Genomic DNA, 22,930 nt, shown 5'->3' with positions numbered 1-22,930 from the left:
GATATGATAAATGAATCAGTTTAGAATAAATTAATTTTAAGTGAAAGCACGAAGAGTTGTTTAATAATTATTTTATTCCATGTATTTTTCTAGCAATGTATATGGATGGTCAAGTTATTTCGAGAAAAGCAAGAGGTTTGTTACATCAGTTCCGACAAATGAGGGAAATACCCTGTACTCTTGCAGGTCTTTGCACAAGATGTGGTCCTGGAATTTGGGATAGTTCACACAGTCCGCGGATATTTTGCGTAGGACATGAACAGCCTGGAATGTGCATAAATTGAAATAATGGACTTACTACTGATGTTATTTATTTGATGGATATAATGTTGACGATGTTATTATGTGCAATGAGTTGTTTGAAGAAATTTTTATGATGGAAAAATCATTTGCACCCTTTCGTTGTATAATGATCAAACTGCAACTTTCTAATAAAGTTTTAACCAAATTATTAACATTTTCACGGACGAATAATTGATATAAATAGTATTTTCAAACAACTCTTTTACTATAGTACAAAAATGGCGAGCACCAAATAAAGTTTGGGTTTAATAGGAATAGAAAAACACGTTTCAAAATTATTCTGTTATTTTATGTCACACACTAGCAAAGCCCAAAATGAGACATAGTAGTTTCGCGATGAAGTATAATTTCCTTCGAGAGAAATCAAATCAGTCGTAACTAAGGTAAATACTAATAATTTCTTACCTGACTATTTCTAACTAAGTCAATTTTTTGGCGCTGCATCTATCAATAGTTTCAAATAGATATATTGCAAAAATACATCAAGAAATAGCGACAACTAAAAATAGTTCAATTGAAACGAGCTGCTCGGAAAACTAGTATTCCAGAAAAATAAAAATATTACCAGTAATTTCATTATACTCGACGAATCAGCTTAATGTGGTATATCCTGTATATAACATTTGTTATTATTTTTATATTCTAAGTAAATTGTTACCATAATATATAGAACCGGCTCTTTCAAGTTCTAATAAAGTGCCTTATAGTTATTAGCCACAACAGGAACTTTTAATTTACAAACAACTGTTTACAGATTGTTCTGCCTTATTTTATTTAGTTATGATAGTTCTGATGATGAGAATAGTTTATAAAATATTATAACAATATTTTGAGTCTGTTGCGTACGTGTAAATATTCAAAGTAATTTTGACCTAGAGAATTCCTCATAAAAATTTTCGGCGAACTCAATTGGCAACACTTAATTTGAGTTGATAGCTTCCAGCTACATATTTTTACTGGTTTTATTCACCTAATAATACTCAGAAGAACAGCGCAACAACTGAAAGAAAGTTTTTAGTCTTTCAATCAACGTAAAATATGAATCACATAATTAATAATACGCTCTCAACAAGCCACTCCTCTTGAAGACATATCCGCACTTATATTAAGTGAAAATACAAATTTAATATTCATTTAATACATATATTTTATCGATATATTTATATTCAATATATCAAATTTTTTGTTCCTTCAAAAATGGTTACTTTTGCGATCAAATGAAATCATTAATGATCAAGATTAATACGCTCTGATCATAAGTTAACCAGACTTCTTTATACCATTTAAGTACTTGTTACCTTCTTTCATACTTCCATGATACCACCAAAGTCGCCTAAAAACTTTATAACTTTATGTGGCCCCCCATCCCGGACTTACAATTCGTTGCTAGTAACTTTTTCTCTCGTCTATATTGCACTAGAAGAAGATTTTGTCACTATGTCAAAAATGGAATTTTTTGTTAATTCCGCTAATAATAACTAGTAGGAACTTTATTAGATGAAAAATCCGGGCCATAATATCTTAAATCACCATATCATCCTCATATTATTTGTATATAACATTGTTGATGTTATTGTCCTTCTTGTTTGTAATTTCGGGTGTTGCGGGTTGTTGTTACGATCTTTTATTTGATCTTTATCAAGGCTTAAAATTTATTAATATCTATACATGTATATATAAATGAATGGGACCCACTGCAACCGTTTGTTTAAATGACTTTTTCATTGTTCCTTTGTTTTATACAATAATTTTCTTATTTGTTTATGTTATATAGTTTGTCTTAGATGCAGTGTGACCCATTTATTTATAAATACATGTATAGAAATCTATCTGATTATTGTTTTACTTCTAATTTCACAATTTTTTGTTTACTTGTTTATCTTCATCAACATTTGAGATATTATGTACCATATATTTTTAGCCTTAATAAAGATCAGATGAAAGATCAAAACGTTGCCATTTTTAAAAACTTTTGGTCAGTTTTATTTTGAGTCCTCAATCCGCAACACCATTCGAAATTATTTGAATATGTTACCGTTAAAGTATTTTCTAGAATAACTAGATATTTCATATAATAAGCGGGGAAGTTAATTTACTATATAATAGTAAAGCTATAACCTAGGGAGCTAGATTTTATGAAGCCGAAAATTTGGTTCAAAATTTGTTTTATTTCGCTTTACAAAATCAACAAAAATATTGTTCAGGAGAAGACTAGTTTTCATAGAATAAATAGTTTTCCTCCATGCAAGAACGGAATTTTGAAAACATTTATCTACTCTTTGATATAGCACGGATATAATTGAAACAAAGTCTTTGTCAGCTAAATTATGAATGTTTTTGTAGTGGGATTGTGGCAAAATTAAACACAGTGTTATATATTTCCAAGCTTTCCAAAAACAACGGATATACCAATATAAAAATATGTATAAAAGTATAACAATAAAAAAATTAGATCTTGGTGTATAATTTTGCCACAATCACGCTATGAAAACGCTTAATATAGACAGTGTGTTTCTAAATTCAAGCGACAAAATTCAGGAGGTGATTGTTCGTATAAAATTAAGACAAAATTTCCAAAGCCCGCTCGTTTCCGAAATGTTAACCTTAAAATGTGTTGTTAGTTTTGGGTTATTTTTTTTTCTAAAATTTCAGTAAAGCTATAAACTTGAAACTCTGTAGTTTTCGTGCAATCGCAAAGAATCAATCACTGGTACTTTTTCAATATTCCTGTTACATTTCCAGCATTTATTATGAATCGTACGACATTTTACATCTTGTTTTCCACTCAATTTTTTTCTAAATATTGAAAAAATACTCTTGGTGAGTCTTTTGTGAGTGCACGAAAATTACAGAATTTCAAGTTTCTCACTATACTGAAATTTTAGAAAAAAAATAAAAACTTAATTTTAGACACCACCTTTTGAGTGATATCTCTGAAAGGGGTGCGCTGATAAATTTTGTGACAGGAAAAATCCATCTTAACTTCATACGAACAATGGCCTCTTGAATGATGCTGCGAATTTATATGCACGCAAAAATTTAATAATTTATAATTCAAAGTGTAATACCGACAGAAAAAATCTTATTTTTGAACTGTGTGTGTTTTAAATTAAAAATATATATCAACGTTACACGTTGTGTAAACTTTATTCATATATAAGTATTGAATAGTGTTAAAAAAACCTTATACATACTTACTTTAAAAGTAGTAGATGTTTGGAAGATTTTTTGCTCAAAATAATGCCTTGTAACACTTTTAGTACAGACGGAAAAATATGAATAGCCTCACATGAAGCAGATCTGTGAATCTGCTGCTGATATTTTCGATGAAAATGCTAATATTAATTGAATAATTAAGTAAAAAGTTTATTATAAAAATGGAGAAGGTTATCTTTACATATTATGTATTAAATAAATGAAGGAAGGAAATGTTGCTTCACTAAATAAAAGTATACTTTTTCAAACAAATATATTATAGTCGCGAGGCCCCTCCTAGAGTCTCTCGATAAGGATATCTTAGCGGGTGAATGCTAAAGAAGTGCTAGTTATTCACATTGTCGATTTATTCAGTTGACCACTAACCTACATGAGACGGATCGACAGCGAGGAGACCACAGCGAATCGTCTACACTCTCGCACTATCTTTCCCTCATCTGGATCGGGTTTTACGGAGTAGGCTATTAAAATTGTTTCCTACATTCTTCTCACTCAAAAAATTCAGTTAATAGACGTGAATGCCAGAAACTTAGAACGAAGTATGAAATTGGCAGAAATGCATCTTGAATAATTTTCATAAATTCAATCTCTAGGGATGTAACAGGGCTATGAGTTTATAAGAAACTTCCGTTATGTTTGTTAGTGGCGAATTAATAATCTTTATTTTTAGTTATAAGATATTATTGGACATCTATTTTTCTAAGCGATGAATATTTGAATATTTAAACTAAATTGACGAATACATATTTTTTTTGTTATTGTTTCCAAGTATTATACAAAACTTCGAGCAACGCAACGTTTAAGGACTTGTTATATATAATAACTAAGTACGCAATTTACTGTATATTTTAAATGACTATTCTGGTAATAATATCGAAATATATCGGATTCCGGACTTTAACGGTAACATACAGTTAAGTTTGTATATATTCGGACTAAATTTTATTATATGAAATATTTTTGTTTTTTGTTGTGTTGTGTTTAAAACTGTAGAGACTATATCGACATACTAAAGATGTTAAAAGCTTGAATGTGTCTCTATAACAATACTGATTTTGTAAATTGCATATTGAATTTGTGTTTAAACCTTCATGGCTGCTTATTTGTTGATAAGATAGGTATATATTATAAAAAAAAGGAAGAAATAAATGAATAAATTTCATTCTTGTTTTATTGTTAATTGTAAAAGTAAAAAAAATTCCTAACCTCAAATTTTATCTAATATTTTGTAACTAGATTGCAACTTGCACGCAATAAAAATGGCACAAAACCGATAATGTCAAGAACTTGGATGCTTTTTATCAAGAAATATTGCGTCTTGCATTTCATTGCACTTTGTAGCGCATCATGTCAAGCGGCCTTTATGGATTACGGGCCGAAAACGGGTCTTAGTCATGGTAGGATTATTTCGACCGTAATACAATTTCGGTCATCAAATATCTTTACAAAAAGAGATAAAAAATACCTCACTGCGAATTAGATAGTGAACAGCTTGTCTAAGTTCGCATTAAAATTTTAGAATCAGTGGATCATTAAAAAGTAAAGATAAACAAGAAAATTACACAAAAAATTAATCCCTTGGAATTTCCAAAACACGTAGCAGCTACTTCTTCTTCAAGTACCATACACTTTGCACCTTGTAAGTGTTCACTTGTCCAAAACTTCTAATCTATTATCTGAAGGCCCTTTCTCGCATAACGAAAAATTGTTGCCGCACCCTAAATGCCACACCAGTCTCTTTATACCGCGATCTGTTCTCTCTCCACACCCGTTGTCCTTAGTACTTCTTCATTCGTCATTTGCTCGGTCCATGGGATCCGTAGAAGTCTGCACAACAGCCGTATTTCCACTGTTTCTATTCTGTCTAAGGACCTCACTTTCAGGAACCACATCTCAACACCATACAAAATGATTGGCCAAATATAACATTCTATCACCCTCAATCTAAGGTGTAGGGCGGATTAGGAACTTATTATATTTTGTAAAATCTGTTTTTGCAATTGCTATCCGAATTTTTACTTTCTCGTCGCAATCCCATAGCCTGGCTTTAACACTATTGAACGCATGTCTGTAACCGTTTCTGAAAGAAAATAATTCCTCTCAGAGATTTAATGTATATATTTCATGTTTTGCAACCATTCTGATAAAATTAGCTAAAAGGAAGTTTGTTGAACTTTCCAATTTTCCCTCGTAAGCTAAATCGATACTACATAATTATACGTATAAGTTAATTTTGGATCCAGGAAATGGTTTTGATATTGAGCGGAATTTAATGTATTTTATCAACAGATAAAACGAAAACAACCTAAACAATTGTAAACATCGACTTTTCGACGTGCGTCCATCTGCAACTTGTTGAATCAGCCATAAAATACTCACATTATATTGATTTTTCATGGAAATGAGAATGCGCAATAGTGAAGCCCTAATCCGGCAGTTCGCAATATGGTCTGAAACTCGGTAGGGATAGTTTTTTATCTTTAAAAATGGAAGATTTGTTATTGAGTATTGTTAAAGAAGCCGGTAATTGCAAATTGACGAACTTAAAACAACGAGCACAAGAAGCGCATGGTAAGTACTTAACTATTACTTCTATCGCGGACTCATCGAGAATATTTAGGAAAACGTAGCTCATTCATTCAATTCTTCTAAACTCATTGAAAACAAAAATTATAGTTCCGTTTGTTGTTATTATCTATTATACAAGGAATTAGAAGCCAAACATTTAACTGGTTACGTGACTCACACAATGTTTTCGGCATTGGGCCGATGTCAAGTTTTATATAGACTCAAACCTCCAATTGATAGAAATTTAAAAAGTAACATTCGCATTAACTGCTTATTTAAGAGATCAAACCAGTTATAAATTAAAAACAAATCAACACAGATACGAACTGGAGCTTCTCTGAAAAAAGTCGGGATTGTTGCAACCATCAGTGGTCTAAGTTGTGGAGATGACGCGATTAGTGTAGCTGTTGGTGTCTTAGTTTTGTTCTTTGGTACTTCAATCTGGCAGCTGCAAAGCTAGAGAAAAAATAATAGAATCGGAAGGAAACGGGATTGCTGTTGGGAACTACTAAAACGGGAACCAGTAGGTAAATATACATGGAATAAAACATTCACAAAAACTGATTTTATATTTTCAAAAAACAACCAGGCAGAAATATGTTCCATTCTAATGTTTTATAGAAATTACAAAAGATCGCTAAAAAATATGTACAAGCAAGTTTGGAAGCACTGCATTAAAAGATTACCAGAGTCTAAAGAATAATGTTACGAACTCGTCCACGAAGCCGATCCTGTTCAGTTATAATGGAAGTCTAAAATTTGGCGGTTATTGGTTCCATAAATGTTTCTCAGGTCGTTAACTACTCTATAGTAATCGCTAAATAGTTCTAATACTAAAGTCTCTAGGTGTAATGTGTATTGAACGAAGAAATCCTTGAGTACTGACATAAGGGTTAATAGAGATATTATGGAAAAATATTTGGTAAAACTTATGATAAATACAATGACCATTAGTTTTGGTCTTATTTTCAGATCTACTTGCAGCACAAAATAATTTGATGCGAAATCCTTCATATGAGCTAAGATCAGTTTGTTTCCTACCATTGAAATTATCTTTGGAAAGTAAGAAGAGTAAATTGGTGACGTTATCCGTGTCTGGATTTAACGTAAGTATCAATATGTACGATAAATACAAAGGCAATTGATGTTTTACTCGAAAATTTATCAAAATCAAAAATATGAAAGGATTTGAATACATTCAAATTGACAATATAATCGATTTTGTTAATTTTGTCAAGAAAATAACAATGATAAAATCATAGTTTTATAAAAATATTTCCACAAATCAATTGTATTATTGATATAATTATTTAAAAATATTGTTATAAATAAATATCTCAGATTCTTCATTGAAATTTGGCGGTAACTATAGGAAGGCATATGTCTGCTTCTTATGTTTTTCTTTAATACCCTCCATGAGAACTGATTTCTTTCCTGCACATCTTTTGTCGTATATCTTGCCTTTAATAAAGATAGTTTTATTACTAAGTATACCAGTATACCGTTTTCTTCACATCGTGAATCTTCCGTGGGCTTGTAGAAACAAATCAATATCTATGGGTTTTTGGTGGTGTCCCGTAAAGTAAAAAAAGACTGGGAACTTTGGCAATAGCTTCAACATGGTAATCAAAACCCTATTTCAATTACGAATAACTAGTCTTATTTAGGGATAACACTCCCAGTCTTTTAAATTTTCGAAATTGTAAATGTCCGACAGATATGAGCATAGGTTGCAATAACTCAATAACTTATCAACCAACCTACTGCTTCGAGGAAATACTGCACATTCTCGCACATATTAGTAAATATCTGTGGTCTTTATTGCCAATGATAAAAAATATTCAAATCCGAATGCTTTATGCCCGCTCCAGACTTTCGTAAAGTGCTTTCTATAGGCTTTCAACACGACAAGAGACAGCAAGAATGCTCTCCATCCACACCACCATTTCTACTACAAAATGGACGTTATTCAAGTGACGTTTATACCAGAAACAAATTTTAGCTTTGTTCCTTCCCAGTTGCCGTCTAAAACTCGCCGTTAATAATTTTTTTAAATATTTAAACTCTTTTATACCTACAATATGCAATACAAAAATTATCAATGGCACTCCACAAGAAGTAAAAAAAATTGTAGTACTCATATTTGTAATTACAACTACTTATATTTAATTATTTATCTGATCCCGATACGAAACGAAGCGACATCGAGAGAGGGCTATGAGACATGAGTGCACTATCCACACTCTCGTACTTGCGTTCCTTTGTGTAGCCTCGTGAAGTGTCTGGATTGGGCTTTAGAACAGAGGTGTATAATGAAGTATATTTTAAAAATTTGTACAATTAAGGACCTTATCTTACAATTTGAAAATAAGTAACATAATATATTTTCCTGATCGTAACAAATATCATTGTGTAGCTTGTATCAAGAGTGACACCAACTTTTTTAAGATTTTGTATCTCAAAATTCAATTATTCTTATTTCTAATGGGACATGGAAGTACAGATTATTGTAAATAATATTATTAATAGTATTCTTAGACTTATTTTTAATACAGTAACTTTCCTTCAGAAAATAATAAGAGATGAAAGATTCCAATGCGGGACAGAACCAGAGGATGATTCGTTATGGTTACCAGCTCAGTTGCTTTTAGCTACATCTTCTCTACTCTCTCAATGTGAAGACACGCAAGTTCATATATTGAGAGTAGTTTTGAACTTAGCGTGTTCAGCTAGCTGGGCTTTAAATGGAAGATTGGTTATGCTTATGATAGGAAGATGCGGAGACGCATATGAGGCTGGTACACAACCAATTAGAGCTGCTGCTCAAGCGGCGGCTAGTCAAACGTTAACAGCTTTCTGTACTTTTTTGGGTAAGTACAAATGTATATATAATGCTACGCATACTGTCTCATCACCTGCAGCACAAATCACAAATCGTTTCTGATTGATTGTTTTGGTGTTTGTGACAATGGGAACTTTTGTCACACGATAACTATGTCCAGAATTGCCTGGTCTGAATAAGTGGGAATGGTTTATTTGTACCTCTTTTTATGTACTCATTCGCGGTGGTCTCGAATGTACTTTTTGGCAGGATATTTTATGCCACCATCAATTATATAATTGATGAAAAAGCTCTTGCGTCAACGCGTCTGCTTTGAAAGGGACCCGATTTGAGTCTATGGAAGCGGTAAAGCAGAGCTCCTAAAGAAGACTTCCAGCACTGCTCCGATCAATGGAAAAAACGAATAGAAACGTGTGTGGCGAAGGGAGTATATTTCAGGGGAGCATTCAAATCTGGAATAATTTTTATAATAAAACCCTTTTTCGTAACCAGTCTGGTTATTTAACAGCCAAACCTCGTATTGTATAAAGAGAGATAAAAGGCTTCCTGTACCAAGGGAAAAAGAGAAAAAGTGCAATTGAACTGAGAGGACATAGATCCTACGTTATATAAATAATGAAATTATTTACAGATGAAGAGTGTCAAGAAATCCTTCAACAACAACAGAAACACAAAAATTCGGGTAGTAGCGCCGAAATGGTATACACGAAAACTTCAGCAGTTGCTTGTTTCAACGAAGCTATTCCCGTAATGCAGTACATATGCAGCAAATTGGAGGAATCAAAACAGTGAGTGAAAATTTTTACTTATAAAATATTGTTACAGTATTGATTTTTACGATTGCATTTAGATTCTTTCGAATTGCAATGATATTGATATTCGCATAACTAGATAGTAAAAATAAGAACTGATCTCAAATTTGTATATCGAAATGCTACAGAAATGATGTTTATGTTCGGTAGATTATATCTTTGATTAATAAAATTCTGCAGGTAGAGGGTTGAATTAAGGGATTAAGTATAAGAATTTGACGTTCCACTAATAATCGATGTCAGCAATAACGTTAATTTTCAAGGAGGAAAATAATAGATTGAACAAATGATACATGTCAGAGCTTTGATACTTGATAAAGTTAAATGCTTAATTTATTTTTTGTTTGCTGTGGTTTATTAAGTTGTCTCTGCAACATCTTTCACAATATATCTTATTTTAATAGCTTTAAGTATATTTTCTATAATTTCAATAGCGGTAAATAAAAATAGAGTAGAACTTGTATCAGAACATGGAGGAGTGCAATTTTCTTGACATTTTTTGGTCGGTATATTGCTGTTTGCTCTCACTCTAAAAGTTTTGTGGCTTGTTTGATGGTTTTAAATAAATGCCAACATTTATCCCACTATATTCTCTTGCTCTAACGTTTTTAATATATTTAGCAACTAAATGCTGTACCGAATGATTTTTATATATCAATAATATAGCTAAAGCAGTTTGTTTGATTGGTGTACGTTACGAATAAAAATTAAATGTAAACTATTTTCACCTCTGAAATGTTCAAAACGAAGTTAAATCGCTACTTAAATTTTGAAATATGGCAACACTGATGTAAATATGTCAAATCTGACATGGCAATCATAAAGTTTAAAGAGATTTTTAATGATGAACGTACTCAGAACATGTTATAAATCACGAACAACTTTGATGCGAATGGTCACCTGTTTTTTCGAAATAACTGGACATGTTGCCACCGTCCCATTAGAGCCACGTAGAACGTCAATTCAGAATGGTAAACCAGCATTTGTTTGCCAAAAGTGTTGGAAAAAATGAGGGAAACCAATCGCAGAAGCCGAATCATTCTCCACCACGACAACGCGAGCTCTCACACATCAGTGCGAGCAAAAACATTTTTGAACAGTCAAAATATCGAATTGATGGGTCATCCGCCGTACAATCCTTATTTGGCACCCAATGATTTCTTCTTATTCATGGAGATCCAAAATAAATTGCGAGGTCAACGTTTTTCTACACCTGAAGAAGCGGTTGATGCGTTCAAATCACATATTTTGGAGGCACCTCAATCAGAATGGAAAAAATGCTTCGAACGCTTGAAAAAGTGTATCGATCTGAATGAAGAATATTTTGCAATGTCAAAAATTGCCACTCACAGTATACTCTATAATTAGTTATGCAAGTTATTTTTATTTGCAATACTATTCACGAAATGGATGAGTATACGCAGCCATCACGTTATAAAAGGATTAATCGGTGGAAGTTAACTTACAGTTAAAATTAAACTTTATTTCATTACAGATTGACCAAATCCAATGAGCTGACCGTATACCTACTGGAATGTTTACTTACATTTGTCAGCACCTTACCTCACACAGTACATTCCAATATTCATTTCACAACATTCCTTTGGCAGCGGTTCTGTCCAGCGCTATTGGCATTTTTGGGAACACCTGGACACCCTACAGGTCACCCACTTACAACAAGTCAAACCAAAATAGTTTATAGGTAATTTAGTTTTTGAACAATGGATATTGATTTCTCTACTGTATTATGTATTTGAAGTAATTTTGTTAAACTTTATATTTTAATAATTCATAGATCATTCACAGTTTTATTTGGTTACTTCACTAACTAATATTTTTCTAGCACCGGAATTCAAGTAGTCAGACTAGTCGGACGAGAACGAGCACTAAGACCCGTTTTAGAGGCGTTATTTCACAGAATGCTTCTCCTTCCGAGTCCTCCAAAAAGATTAGAACCATTAAGGGCTGCTAAAGAATTACTTCGATCGCCAGGACGATTAGCGGATTTATTGTTGCTCAGTGGACCAATACACCGACATGCTGGTGATGATATGGCAATTATAAGACTGTAAGTAGATTTCCTATTGTAAATTTGATTCTCAAAAAGTTGGAGTTTTAAATTTGAACGAACGAAATGGAAAGACAACTGAACTATGTATGTATGTATCGGTGCAAAATTGTAGTTAATAGAGATACAAAAATATGTTTGGTAATATTTTCATTTCGTATAAAAAACAATAAAAACAAGAAACTTACAAAAATTGAATATATGAGGTTGTGAAAAACCATAGTTTATGGGGCAACAGTTGTCTGCTAAAACATTTGAGTAACCAATTTTTGAATTCGTATTGGGTCGCCCATTCCATGACCACCAAATAGTCTAGATTTAACACCTAAAAACTCTTTTATGTTGCCGTTTCTGAAGCAAAAAATAATAATTCAATAATACTGGAATTGTTAAGATTACTAAAAGCCAAAGTACGCCATGTAATTGTGGACTGATCAAAAATTATAATATTTTCTCTAACAGTTTTACCGACTTGAGGAAATGATATGAACTCTTTTATGTACATTAACAGTTGCTCAGGCCTGATATATTCACAAATATTTTTCGTGCTTGAGACGTTTATGGTCCATTTTTATTCTAGGTGCAATTTCCTCTATCGTATAACGCTAAAACATAAGACTTAGCTTTGGCTAATTTCACTCGTAAACCCGGGTGGCTTTTGCAGTTAAAAAATAGTATATTTGTATTTAAAAAGTGATAAAGCTTATTTACTTTTAAAATGTCAAGAAAATAATTATCAAAAGCAGAATTAATAACAGTTTTTATTATGACGACGATTTAGAAATTAATTTACAAGAAATTGATATCTAGAGACTGACAAACCGTCAACCTGGAAAACAATTACACTGTCTGACATGCGTTTCGATAACTAAGTTATCGTCTTCAGATACCACCCTGTCCCTCAAAATTTGGCAAACTACAGAGAGATAGAAAGAGTGAAGATTCTGAAGAAAATATTGAACATTTTTATAATTTGTATAGTAATATTGATTTCTAGCCCATGGAACGTGAGTTTGTTTTACAACAAAATGGGTATAAGTTTACAAGACACCACGCGGTCTATTTACTTCTGGTGACAATCTAAAAATCTGTATAACAGATTCACAAAAAATTGCAGTTTAAATAAGTTAAAATACTGACAATTCTTCCAGCACAGGTTTATTTCGTGGTTCATTACCAGGTATCACATTTTTTTCGCTTTCCAGACCAGTTTGACTCAAATCAACAGTTGTTTGTATTTATTTGCGGTTATTTTGAAATAAGGATAATAAGGGTAGTCCAAACTTGATATTTCTCATTTTTTTTTTAGGATTATGGACTCAATAGAGGAATCTTCCACGTGCAGTGATACTAGTGTCTTACTTGCAAGTGTAGAGTGCGTAGGAGCTCTTTTAGGGTCACTGGAAGCCTTATGTAGAGGAGAGGGATTGAACCAAGAGGCAGCAGACATTACTAATAATAGATATGTAACCTTAGAACAATCCGATTATTCTGGACCACTCACTTATGAGTCGTTAGCTAGGCTACCAAAACCATACAGGTAATCGTATTAATTTAGGATCATGAAACTGGAGGAAATACGAACAACTAAAGGAGAAATTAGGAAAAAACTGTAAATAACAGTGAAATTTTATTATCAAGTTATCTATCTAATGAATACCCTAATCAACATTTATATGCTTTTGATATATTGCAATATTAGGAAAGAAAAATAAAACTCTTAGTGTTTAGCTTGATCACCAAGTGTGGTAATGACGAATTAATATTATCAAGGCAGAGATCACATTTAAAAACCAATAATGTTGACTATCTATTAACAAAGGTAGTGGAAAACGTCTTGACCTATGACCTTGAAAATAGTTACGCAGAACTTAACGACAACGACATACAAAGTTATTGAAGTTAGGTCTGAAAAAACAATGCTTGCAAACTAAATCTAAATTAACTGAAAATTTATTTTCGTTGTCACTTCTATCCTCTTTCACAGGAATTCGTTTTAAATTTTTGTCACATTCGCGTTCTGTTAAGTTCCACACATCATCTAATTTAAAAGTTACGTCGCAAGCAGGTACTTCACCAACGCCTATATTTTTTCTATTGGGTTTAGCTTCTGATGGTAAGGTGGTAAACGTAACGTTAAAATGTCTTGCGCTGCTAAAATTTTATCTATTCATGTTTAAAAATCTGCCTTGCGCATTTTCATAATTGAATATGGTTCAGCTTCAGTTTCTTTTAGCAAACCACTTCTGCATTGAATCTTCTTTCCATGTGAAAAATTTGTAATGGGTTCTAACTGTGCATTGTGATGAGAGACATTATCTAATACCAATACGTATTTATTTGAAACATTGGGAATGAATTTTTTTTTGAACTACTCGACAAAATTTGTATTGTTCATGTCGTCGTGATAGTCTCCGGTAGTATGAATCCTGTTTCACATTCATCACGTAAGATAATAAGCCTTTGACCTTAAGACACAAGTGCTTTCAAGAATTTATTCTTCCCTGAATAGAGGTTCCATCAGTATATATAATTGGCCGTATTTTTTCAACTTTCTCAAATATTCAATTATTTTTGCTTTTATTTCGCAATTCTCCATTAAAACTTTTCTGTTATCTTCAGTCAAATTCATCCCACTTTCTTTTCTTCGAATTATTTCTGCCTCAAATTCATCAACGGATCCTTTGGAAGTTTTGTTGACGGTTTTATGGGGCGACGGGGATTTTCAATTACCTTCATCGACAATGCGTTTCACCGAGGCGACGGAAACATTAAAGGCTTTGGCGGGTCTACAAACTGCTCAAATTTTTAGGTCCAGCTTTTTTTTATTTTCAAAAATTGATATACGATACGCTTGTCGAGCTTGTCTTGACTAAAATTAACGAACAAAAAATACTATCCCATTATCTTTTTTATTCAAATTTACTACTTCATAAACTCAACTTTTAAACCAACTCGATAGAGCAACAACTGAAATATTGGTTACCAATCGATTTTTGGTTAGGTAACTACTGTAACTACTAAAACCGTATTTGTAAATAATTCAATTCTCACATTTTCATTTGTATGCAGTTTTTATAGGGCCAAATTATGTCAAGTCCAAGGATTGGAGTCTGTGTCAGGTGTGTGTCGGCAGAGCATAATGGTGCCATGATTTCTACAGATTGAGAATGCATGACTCTCCTTTTAAATAAAAAAAATGGAGGAGTGTATTGGTCAGCTGCAATAAAAGCACGAACAACTGTTGTTGACCTCATTTCAGTACTCGTTGCCTTACCAACTTTTTTCTGATCTTTTACTGTCACAATTCTCTGATTTTTTTGGACCGTTAATATACCTGACTCTTCGACATTAATTATTGTTTTGTATGGCTTTAAATTTAAATTTTAACGTCAATTTCCTTGAACACACTGATACGACTCAGTGAAGTCGCCTTCGGTGTCTTCAAAGTTATGAAGGAATGTCTTTCCATTGTGTGAAAGTTTTTTTCTCGCCCTATTGACACGCGATTTTTTATGGTTAGGTCATAATAGGGCTCACTACATTTTATGATATAATCGACAAGTTGCGTGTTCTAATCGTCTGTTAATAAAAATTTTGGTTCAGATATTTTCTTTAGGTGGTAAAAAATGATTGTTTTATTTTGCTGATTCTGCTGCTTTACCGAGAGTGAGTTTTTTGGTTTTAACATCGTTAATAGCATTTTTGAGATCTTCTAAGCAGTTTGGTCTTTCTTTTGTAAGTACGAGGTATCTGAAGTAATAACATGGAGTGTGCGACTTAACCGCTCTTTTGCCAATTGCGTCATTGTCATTTAGCTGATTAATAAGTGATTATTACACTATTTAAGAGCCAAATTACTATTGTAATAATAAAAATTAAGCTACACCAACTTGAATTGACCAAAAAATTACATCAAAAACATACAAAATGTTGAAAATTTTATACCTTGACAAGAACCTGCGTCCGCGTCTACCCTGTTGTTGACTGGCACTAGTGGTGACGTGATCTTCAAAATAGTGACAAGTAAAAGCTTTGCTTTCTAGCATAATAGACCTTCATCTAAGTATTTTTCGATTCTTTATTTTTCTAATAAAATTTTACTCTGAAGTAAATATATGCCATAATTATCTTAACCTTTTGTCAATTTGGAATACTTTCACAATTTAATTGGTGTTAAACTTCATTTAGTCATTAAGTGTTCAATAACAAAACATTAATTTTCGATAAAAAAAATTTATTCTGATTTCTTTTCAGGGATGTAGTTGCAAACTTGAAATATCAGAGTGATTCTGATAGCAGTGGTATTGAAGGAAATATTCCTGAAAATGAGGGTGGTACAGAATCTGATTGTTCTGGAGCAACCGAGGGACCAGAAGATGCTATCCTTTCAGACGACAGTATTATGGACGATGAGAGTTTTTTGACTAATCAACAATTACAAAAATTGTATAAATTGCCAAAATCATTAAATCTGGTGAGTTGATATAGGAAATAAATAAAAATGTGGAAAAATAATCATTCATCTATAATTTTCAATTTTATACTTCCCAGGGCCGAAGTGGTGTGGATGAATGTAACACAGACATGGAAAGGCATAATGCTCGACATTTTATTAAAACGCTACAACAATCACTTTTACCCAATTTGTTGACACTGAGATCATCAATTCAAGTAAGTGATTATCAATACCAAAAACTTGTTGCTGATATTAAAAATTAAAACCTAGTTTATGACTAATAAACCATAAATCAAATTCTCTTTTAATAGTTGATTATATGGAGGAATATATTTATTATTAAAATACTTGAATAAATTTTCAACAACTAAAAGTAGGATAAAGTACCAGAAGGATTAGAAATAATAGAAACGATAAAATTCAGTTCCAGTAGAGTTGATGAATTGATATGTTCAATATCAAACTTGGAAGCATTATTGAAATACCTACAGAGAATTCTGATTGAAAGAATAAAACAAATGCTGTACAAATAAGACAATAGGAAAGTTATAGAATAAGAAGGCTATTAGGGTCTGATCAAATAATACCCACATTAAAAGAATAATTAGATTCTGTCCTCTATTTCTTCATGAAGTATCAATGTTGTACATGCTATGTACTGGTTGTAACTACAAAATAGTATGTTTTTTATTTACCATCATAAGATTACCCTCTTACAAAGTACTGTCAACATTAAGTCCCTGACTGAAACCATTTCTGAAAGGTTACTTCCGTAATGCTCTCATCGGCTTTGTAGTAACCTCTCAATCTCAGGAATTGGTTCGAAACGTTATCCTATTAGCTCACTTTCTCTGGAAGAGCTGGAGGTTTCATTGTGCTAAATATGGTAATGCGAATGTGGACAAATATGAAGACTTTTAGCTGCCAAAACCCTGCGAATCTAAAGCGACTGTAATGATGAATAAAAAAAAATGGCCCATGTTTGAGGTCTCTTTTTTCACATATTGTTTCTTAAACATTCCTGTACGCCATTGTCCAGATGTTCATATCCCTTGATGCTATAAAAATTCATTCAACGCGTTTTTGAATCGTACCATATATATAGAGATCTCTGGAAAAGTTTCTTTAAATCTCCTAAGAGAAACTTTAAAAATATAATTGATATGTATTTTTTTCACGTACTTTTATCAATGTATGTAGAAATAAGTTATGAACTCATAATTTTATTATATAGCACAATTTCTATGATTAATTCAAGAAAAACTTTATATGGAAAATATTTCAGGTAGACGAAGTGCTTCAAGAGTTTGCTTCCAAATGTTGCCAACATAATTCTGCACAAAATTACGAGATATCGACAATAATGAATGCAGACGGAATATATTTAGCCACGTATTCTGCTCTATTACTGGATTTAAAACTTGTTCAATCAGGACAATATGAGGATAAAAGTGTAAGATTTTCAATAACAAGACGCTTAAATATTATTAGTTCAATTTTGTAAGAACACTAAGCCGCAATTTTCTGTTATCTTCGTCCAACGGAACTATCATGATATTATTTCTGGTTGGGTGATCTGTCCGGGTATGTTGTTTCGTTTGTGCATTTTCTATGATATCGTCATACCAGGCAGACATCTACATTCTTTTGCTGCCAAAGAATTCTCCTTTGTAGGTAGCAATCAGCTGTCACCATGCTACCTTGTGCAGCATCACCTGGACGATATTATCAGGGTTATGCTGCCAACAGTCTTCTCTACTTCCTCTCTTATACCTTCTCCAGTGGTTACATGCAAAGAACGTGTGTCTTTTATCAGTTTCAGCATCCATACACATGATTTATCTCCTCTCCGTCGTTGTTGTCACGTCTTTATTGTTCTAGTTCGTTTGATGGTATATCCTCTTAAGCTCCGAAGCCATGAGATCCACGGTAACTACACCCTCCACTACTAAGGCAGTCCAGTAGAAGCTGGCAATTCTTAGAGCACTTTCTACACCTAGATAAATTCTAAAGAACTCTAAAGAAGTGAGAATATATTCCGTTCGATAGATAACTCCCTTGTTTCGAATTGATATACAATTTAGTTTAAGTGGTCTAAATCTGAAGTGATTTATTTATACCAATCAATGTCCCTATATTTTTTATGGAAACTGTATTCAAAATTTGTTACCTTTATTTAGATTCCTGTGCCAATAACTGAAGCTCAGTTTGTTGAAGAGATACATGGTAGTGGCGTCCTTGTTTATGTATCGGCCACCTGGTTGTGTGAAGTATACCAGAACGTGCTTTCAAAATCATTATTGATATCTGCCGGATATGATCCTAAAAGCTCACATCAACCATCTCTAATAAGCTTATTGACTGGTATGTAAAAGAATAACTCATACTAGTGTCAATAGTATCTTTAATACAATGTCAGAAAAATAACAGGATTTATTTCAATTTATGCAATTATTTAAATGAAAATTTGTTCAAGCACATCTTCAGTTTTAATTCATTTTCCACCGATTACCAGAAATACAATAAAAGTGTGTAACAAGATGGATAATATATATAGTAAATATTATTAGATCATATATAAATAACTGTCAAGGGTATATCCCATCATTTCAAAAGCTTATGATAGTTGAATGAATCATTCTAAAATCCGTTGCCGAAAATAATTACAATAAATCAAGATTTTAAAAAAAATTAATTACGTTTAACTTAAGCAGAGCATACACGGTCAATAATACTGACAGTATCGAAAAATATTGTCAGTAATACTGATCGTGTAATCCGAGGTATTGAAGTACTGAAGAGGGTACTGAAGATTGATGCTTCAATCCATTCATTCCTCAGTTCTGGTCGCCGAGTAGTGGGGATACTGACAGTAATAATGACCGTGTGGCCGGGTTTGCTTCATTCTTCAGTAATGAGGCGGGTTTAGGTTGTGAAAACACGTGCCATCTAATTGATGAAATCTTGGAGTTCGACGTTGGTTTGCTTTTTGTAGAGTTGCCGTTTATTTTCTCTGAAAACGTGAAGCCTGCTTATTTTCTTACGAATTTAAGTTAAATTACGTTATTTAAATTAAGTTAAATTAAGTTTAATTACGATAAATTTATCTTCCTCAGTTATTAAATTGTGCAAAAACTCGTGCATCCAAAGTAAGTACAAGATTATTTTTAAAATACTGTGAATTTAACCCTCTGGGTACCACGGTCCTCATGAAAGTCAAGTACCACAGGGGTCCTTTTTGGACCCCAAATATTTTTTTCCATTTTAAATCTTGGGTTATTGAATAGGAAGTTGAAACTTGGTACTTTCACATGTTTTTGAATGCTAATAATGAATTTTACCTTCAAGTTTACTCATCTTTTAACTTATGCCCAAAAATAAATAAAAGGTGCAACTTGTTTTTTCTTGTATTTTCTGAAGAAACAATATTTTAAAACGGAGTTTACAAAGGTCATACAGCAGAGAAAGTTAAATTCTCGTAAAAGTGTTGGGTCCCAAAAGGACCCCATGGTACTCGGAGGGTTAATAACGAAAATATTAATCATAACTTCATTTACATTTTGTTAAATAATTTGCAGATGGAGGATAATATGGACGAAGATCTTAAATTATTTATTCATACTTTTGAATCCATGCCCGAATTGTGGAGCTCCACAGATCCAAATTACATGAAAAAAAATAAAAGGATGGAAGCCTTAAATAAATTATTGCCTTTGTACAAAAAAATAAAACCTAACGCGGAAATTTCCGATGTCAGGAAAAAAATAAATACATTAAGATCAAATTTTCGAAAAGAACTTAAGAAAATTGAATCTTCGAAAAGGTGAGAATATATACCAACATTTTGATTTTCTTAGTAAAATTTTATTTAGGCATTAGGTATAGTTGTTTTTATAATAATTATATAAAAAAGAAAATATGAAATGAATTTATTATGTTATTAAAGGTCTGGATGTGGTACCGAAGACATTTACACTCCGTCGTCATGGGTATTTTATGCTCTTCAATTTCTTGATAAAATCGAGCAGCCATTCGAAACCCACTCGTCGATTGATGTGGAAAACGAGGAAGAGGAACAGGTATGATTTTGATTGTTTGGTTTTTACCATAAATTTCAGTATTAAATTTTTTGAAATAAAAAATTAACATTTGCAAAAGTATTATGACAAATTATTATGTAAGATTAAAATATGTACAATATTTATCCCTTGTGGATTTTGCGTCGCTTGCATTCCTACTATGTTCTTCACGAAGACTAGCCCCTACATCTATGCTTTCAATTTCGTTTTGTGCACTAAAGTTTAGAGATTCCTTTTTTAAGTAATTATGCAGATAGCAGCATGCTAGTGTAATTTTTGTTGCTTTGTCAGGACCAAGATTTATTGGCTTTTGAAACACACCAAATCTTGATGCGAGAATGCCAAAGGCATTTTCGACTACACATCGAGCTGTGGACAGTCGTTTATTGAAAGTATCTTGCTCCTTTGTACATTTTTTTTGAGGGTATGGTTTCATAAGGTTGCAGTGCAAAGCAAAGGCCTCATCTGCCACAAAAACGTAAGGAAAATAATCCTCTGAACCTGGTAACTTTGTGGGAGGTGGAATATGCAATTGCTTTTTTAGAAACAAATCCCAAAATTTTGTATAAAAGAGGACCCCACCGTCGGAGATCCTACCATTAGCTCCTACATCCACCATTATAAATTCCTTATTTGCATTGACCAATGCCATTAAAACAATGCTAAAGTGTCCTTTATAATTATAATACAGAGAGGAGGTATTAGCCGGTTTTTTTATGGCGATATGCTTTCCATCAAGAGCTCCGAGACAAGTAGGAAAGTGGCAGTTCTTGCTGAATTCTGCTGCAGTTAATAACCATTCCTCTTCTGTTAAGGGAAGCTGTAAAAAAAAAAATATTTTTTAAATAATAATAAGATTGTTATTATTAGTAGTAATAAAAATTTGCTGTAATTAGTTACAAAGAATGTCAATCATTTTTAAAGCATGAAATATGAACATCGAGGAATTTTTTAACTCTTGTTTTATTTTTTAGGCTCAAGAAACTACAAACATAATTCCAGAGGACGATGTTATCACTCAGCCTTCGACTTCAATAAATTACAACAGAAAATCCAAAAAACAAAAAAAATGTAATAAACAATCAGATTTGCTGAATTTAGCGTGTGAGTACCTGACCAAGGAAAAAGAAGGAGATTACAATCTTAACTTAGCGAAAGTTTGGGCTACAAAATTGCAAAATTTGGATGCGTCCCAAAAAATACTTGCCGAAAAGGCCATAAACGACATTTTATTTGAGGCTACAATGGGGAATCTGCATCACAACTCCGTTAAAATCAACGAGCCGCAATCTTCCTGCCTCCATTCATCAAATCCTTCCCAAATACTGAACGGAACCCTTCCTAGTCCAGTCCATGTCCCTTCTACCACCACCACTTCCCCCCAAAAAATTATGATTTTAAACAATAATAACAATTATGATCCAATCGATGATAACGGCATTTCATCAAAAAATAACTTGAAGGACTACTATCATACATTTTCTGAATAAAATAAAATTTTGTAAAGTGTATAAATGCCTATACATACTAATAAAATATTTTACTAATTGAATTTTTTTGTTCAACTTACCTTGATATAATCTCGAAGCACATAGATGAGAGTTTCACATGTTTCAATTATCATTGAACTAATTGCTGCTGGGGAAATCAATGCTGAGAACTTGAGGTCAGCAAAATTTCTTCCTGTCGCCAGGTATCGCAAAGTAACAGCGAGTCGCTCTTTTGGACTGATACTTTGTCTCATATTAGTGTCTTGCTTTTTAATATGAGGTGAAACCATGTCCAATAAAGTTAAAAACGTTGTTTCACTCATTCGAAAATAATTTTTGAAATCTGCAGGATTTTTAACTACTATTTCATTCAATAGGTTTAAATGGGTGTACCTGTCTCTTTCCAACAGCCAATCCTTAACCCATATTCTTCTTTTTTTTCTTTTTTTTACAACAGCAGAAGCTATAACTATTGCCAAACAGGCTCTATCCATGTTAAGTTATCTACTAAAGGATGGAAAGCGGGAACTGACGAATAATATTGACAGTAATAATGACCGTGTGAATTAAACGAACATCAGTAATACTTTCAGTAATAATGATCGTGTAATCACAGAAAATACTGAAGAAGGGCACCTTCAGTACTTTTATCAATACCTACTGTCAGTTTTATTGACCGTGTATGCTCTGCTTTAGACAACAACAGCATTTTCTTATTCTTTTCCTTTTAAATCAATATTAAATAAGTCTTCATTCTCATATTTCACATACACAATATTGTTTATTAATTATTAGTAATGCTTAAAAATTTGTATTCTCTATTATTTTGTATGTTTTATGATATATTTTTCCCCTTAAATTACTTACATTGAATGAAATTCTGTTACTTCTCTTCTTCTTTTCTCCTCTGTTACTATTTAAACAAAACGATATTGTGATAGATAAATGCATAAAAAATAACTATTCCATAAGAGCAACTTTTAAATAATAAATTTGTAGAGAAATATAGGTATACCTACTTACTCAAAAACGCAGGAAACAAAGTACACATACAATAAAACCACGCACCTCACTTCATAGCCAACGGATAAAT

At 32.4% G+C, this 22,930-nt stretch overlaps 2 protein-coding genes and 1 long non-coding RNA gene across 5 annotated transcripts in view; 2 read left to right on the top strand and 1 right to left on the bottom strand.

Moving 5' to 3' along the window:
• Positions 1-5,396, top strand: part of LOC130440540 (TBC1 domain family member 16) — a 22,255-nt gene extending 16,859 nt beyond the window's left edge. For both annotated transcript variants that reach the window (XM_056773779.1, XM_056773780.1), the window contains exon 10: positions 94-5,396. In XM_056773779.1, coding sequence (XP_056629757.1) covers positions 94-284 — 191 coding nt within the window. In that variant the 3' untranslated portion in view covers positions 285-5,396. The remainder of the gene's footprint in view (positions 1-93) is intronic.
• The window catches only part of LOC130440543 (uncharacterized), a 26,027-nt gene extending 3,097 nt beyond the window's left edge, over positions 1-22,930 (bottom strand). Inside the window, exons 1-4 of one of the 2 annotated variants that reach the window (XR_008909546.1) lie at positions 22,857-22,916; positions 18,439-18,590; positions 11,998-12,160; positions 11,472-11,807 (exon numbers count right to left, since the gene is read on the bottom strand). This is a non-coding gene — a long non-coding RNA (uncharacterized LOC130440543). Of the gene's footprint in view, positions 1-11,471; positions 11,808-11,997; positions 12,161-18,438; positions 18,630-22,856 lie in introns of those variants that run through there. The other variant, XR_008909547.1, reaches the window with a different exon arrangement.
• The window catches only part of LOC130440539 (brefeldin A-inhibited guanine nucleotide-exchange protein 3), a 29,601-nt gene continuing 12,490 nt past the window's right edge, over positions 5,820-22,930 (top strand). Inside the window, exons 1-11 of the mRNA XM_056773778.1 lie at positions 5,820-6,090; positions 7,060-7,193; positions 8,657-8,957; positions 9,561-9,717; positions 11,237-11,443; positions 11,585-11,809; positions 13,119-13,349; positions 16,067-16,286; positions 16,364-16,483; positions 17,554-17,721; positions 18,449-18,632. Of these exons, the coding sequence (XP_056629756.1) occupies positions 6,006-6,090; positions 7,060-7,193; positions 8,657-8,957; positions 9,561-9,717; positions 11,237-11,443; positions 11,585-11,809; positions 13,119-13,349; positions 16,067-16,286; positions 16,364-16,483; positions 17,554-17,721; positions 18,449-18,632 (2,032 nt within the window). The 5' untranslated portion in view covers positions 5,820-6,005. The remainder of the gene's footprint in view (positions 6,091-7,059; positions 7,194-8,656; positions 8,958-9,560; positions 9,718-11,236; positions 11,444-11,584; positions 11,810-13,118; positions 13,350-16,066; positions 16,287-16,363; positions 16,484-17,553; positions 17,722-18,448; positions 18,633-22,930) is intronic.

Source organism: Diorhabda sublineata, chromosome 2 (genome assembly GCF_026230105.1).
Source record: "Diorhabda sublineata isolate icDioSubl1.1 chromosome 2, icDioSubl1.1, whole genome shotgun sequence".
Taxonomy (NCBI): Eukaryota; Metazoa; Arthropoda; class Insecta; order Coleoptera; family Chrysomelidae; genus Diorhabda; species Diorhabda sublineata.
The sequence above is the reverse complement of the archived record's forward strand: the minus strand, read 5'-3'. Positions and strand labels throughout refer to the sequence as shown.